Below are 673 nucleotides of genomic sequence, written 5' to 3'. Positions count from 1 at the left end.
CTCCTCAGCCACAACCCACCTCAACCAAAACCCACCTGCAGCTCCTCCATGGCCTGACCCTCCACGACCCACCTGCAGCTCCTCATCTCCAGCTCCTCATCACCCCCCCCCTCGCAGCTCCTGGCCCGCAGCCCCCCCAGGCCCCACCTGCAGCTCCTCGAAGGCGTCGTCCACGTTGGTGACCTGGTGCTGCTCGTGCACGGCGGGCTCGTCGCAGAAGAAGCAGACGACGGCGCGGTCGGTGAGGCAGAAGAGCTTGACCTTCTCGTGGTCCTTGCAGGGGAAGGGGCTGCGCTGGGCGCCCAGGATGGCGTCCAGGGGGAAGGCGCTGTAGCGCTCCACGATGTTGGCCAGTTTGAGGCTGGGCGCCAGCGTGGGCTCGGCGAAGGTGCGGCGGCACTCGGGGCAGTCGCGGGTGCCCTGCGGCTCCTGGCGCAGCCAGTGCTCGGTGATGCAGCGGCGGCAGAAGTAGTGCTCGCAGCCCAGGCACACCGGGTCCTGGTAGATGCTCAGGCAGATGGAGCACAGCAGCTCGTCCTTCAGGCTGCACGCCATGGCTGGGGAGGGGAGAGGGTCAGAGGGGAGGGGAGAGGGTCGGAGGGGAGGGGAGAGGGTCGGAGGGGAGCGGAGAGGGTCGGAGGGGAAGGGAGAGGGTCGGAGGGGAGGGGAGAGG

General features: G+C 69.1%; 1 protein-coding gene across 1 annotated transcript; it reads right to left on the bottom strand.

Annotated features, from left to right (window-relative positions):
• Positions 1-99: 99 nt before the first annotated feature.
• LOC113942745 (E3 ubiquitin-protein ligase TRIM62-like) lies at positions 100-646 on the bottom strand. The gene has a single exon (XM_027633798.1). The coding sequence runs from the start codon at positions 553-555 to the stop codon at positions 100-102; it is 456 nt and encodes a 151-aa protein (XP_027489599.1). The 5' UTR covers positions 556-646.
• Positions 647-673: the final 27 nt, after the last annotated feature.

Source organism: Corapipo altera, unplaced genomic scaffold, assembly GCF_003945725.1.
Source record: "Corapipo altera isolate COAL_440 unplaced genomic scaffold, ASM394572v1 55318, whole genome shotgun sequence".
In the NCBI taxonomy this organism is placed as follows: domain Eukaryota; kingdom Metazoa; phylum Chordata; class Aves; order Passeriformes; family Pipridae; genus Corapipo; species Corapipo altera.
Note: the sequence above shows the minus strand (reverse complement) of the source record. Positions and strands in the feature narration are given on the sequence as shown.

Excerpts from the sequence above, each read along its gene's own strand:
- LOC113942745 (XM_027633798.1), bottom strand. The coding sequence starts at position 555 with ATGGCGTGCAGCCTGAAGGACGAGCTGCTGTGCTCCATCTGCCTGAGC.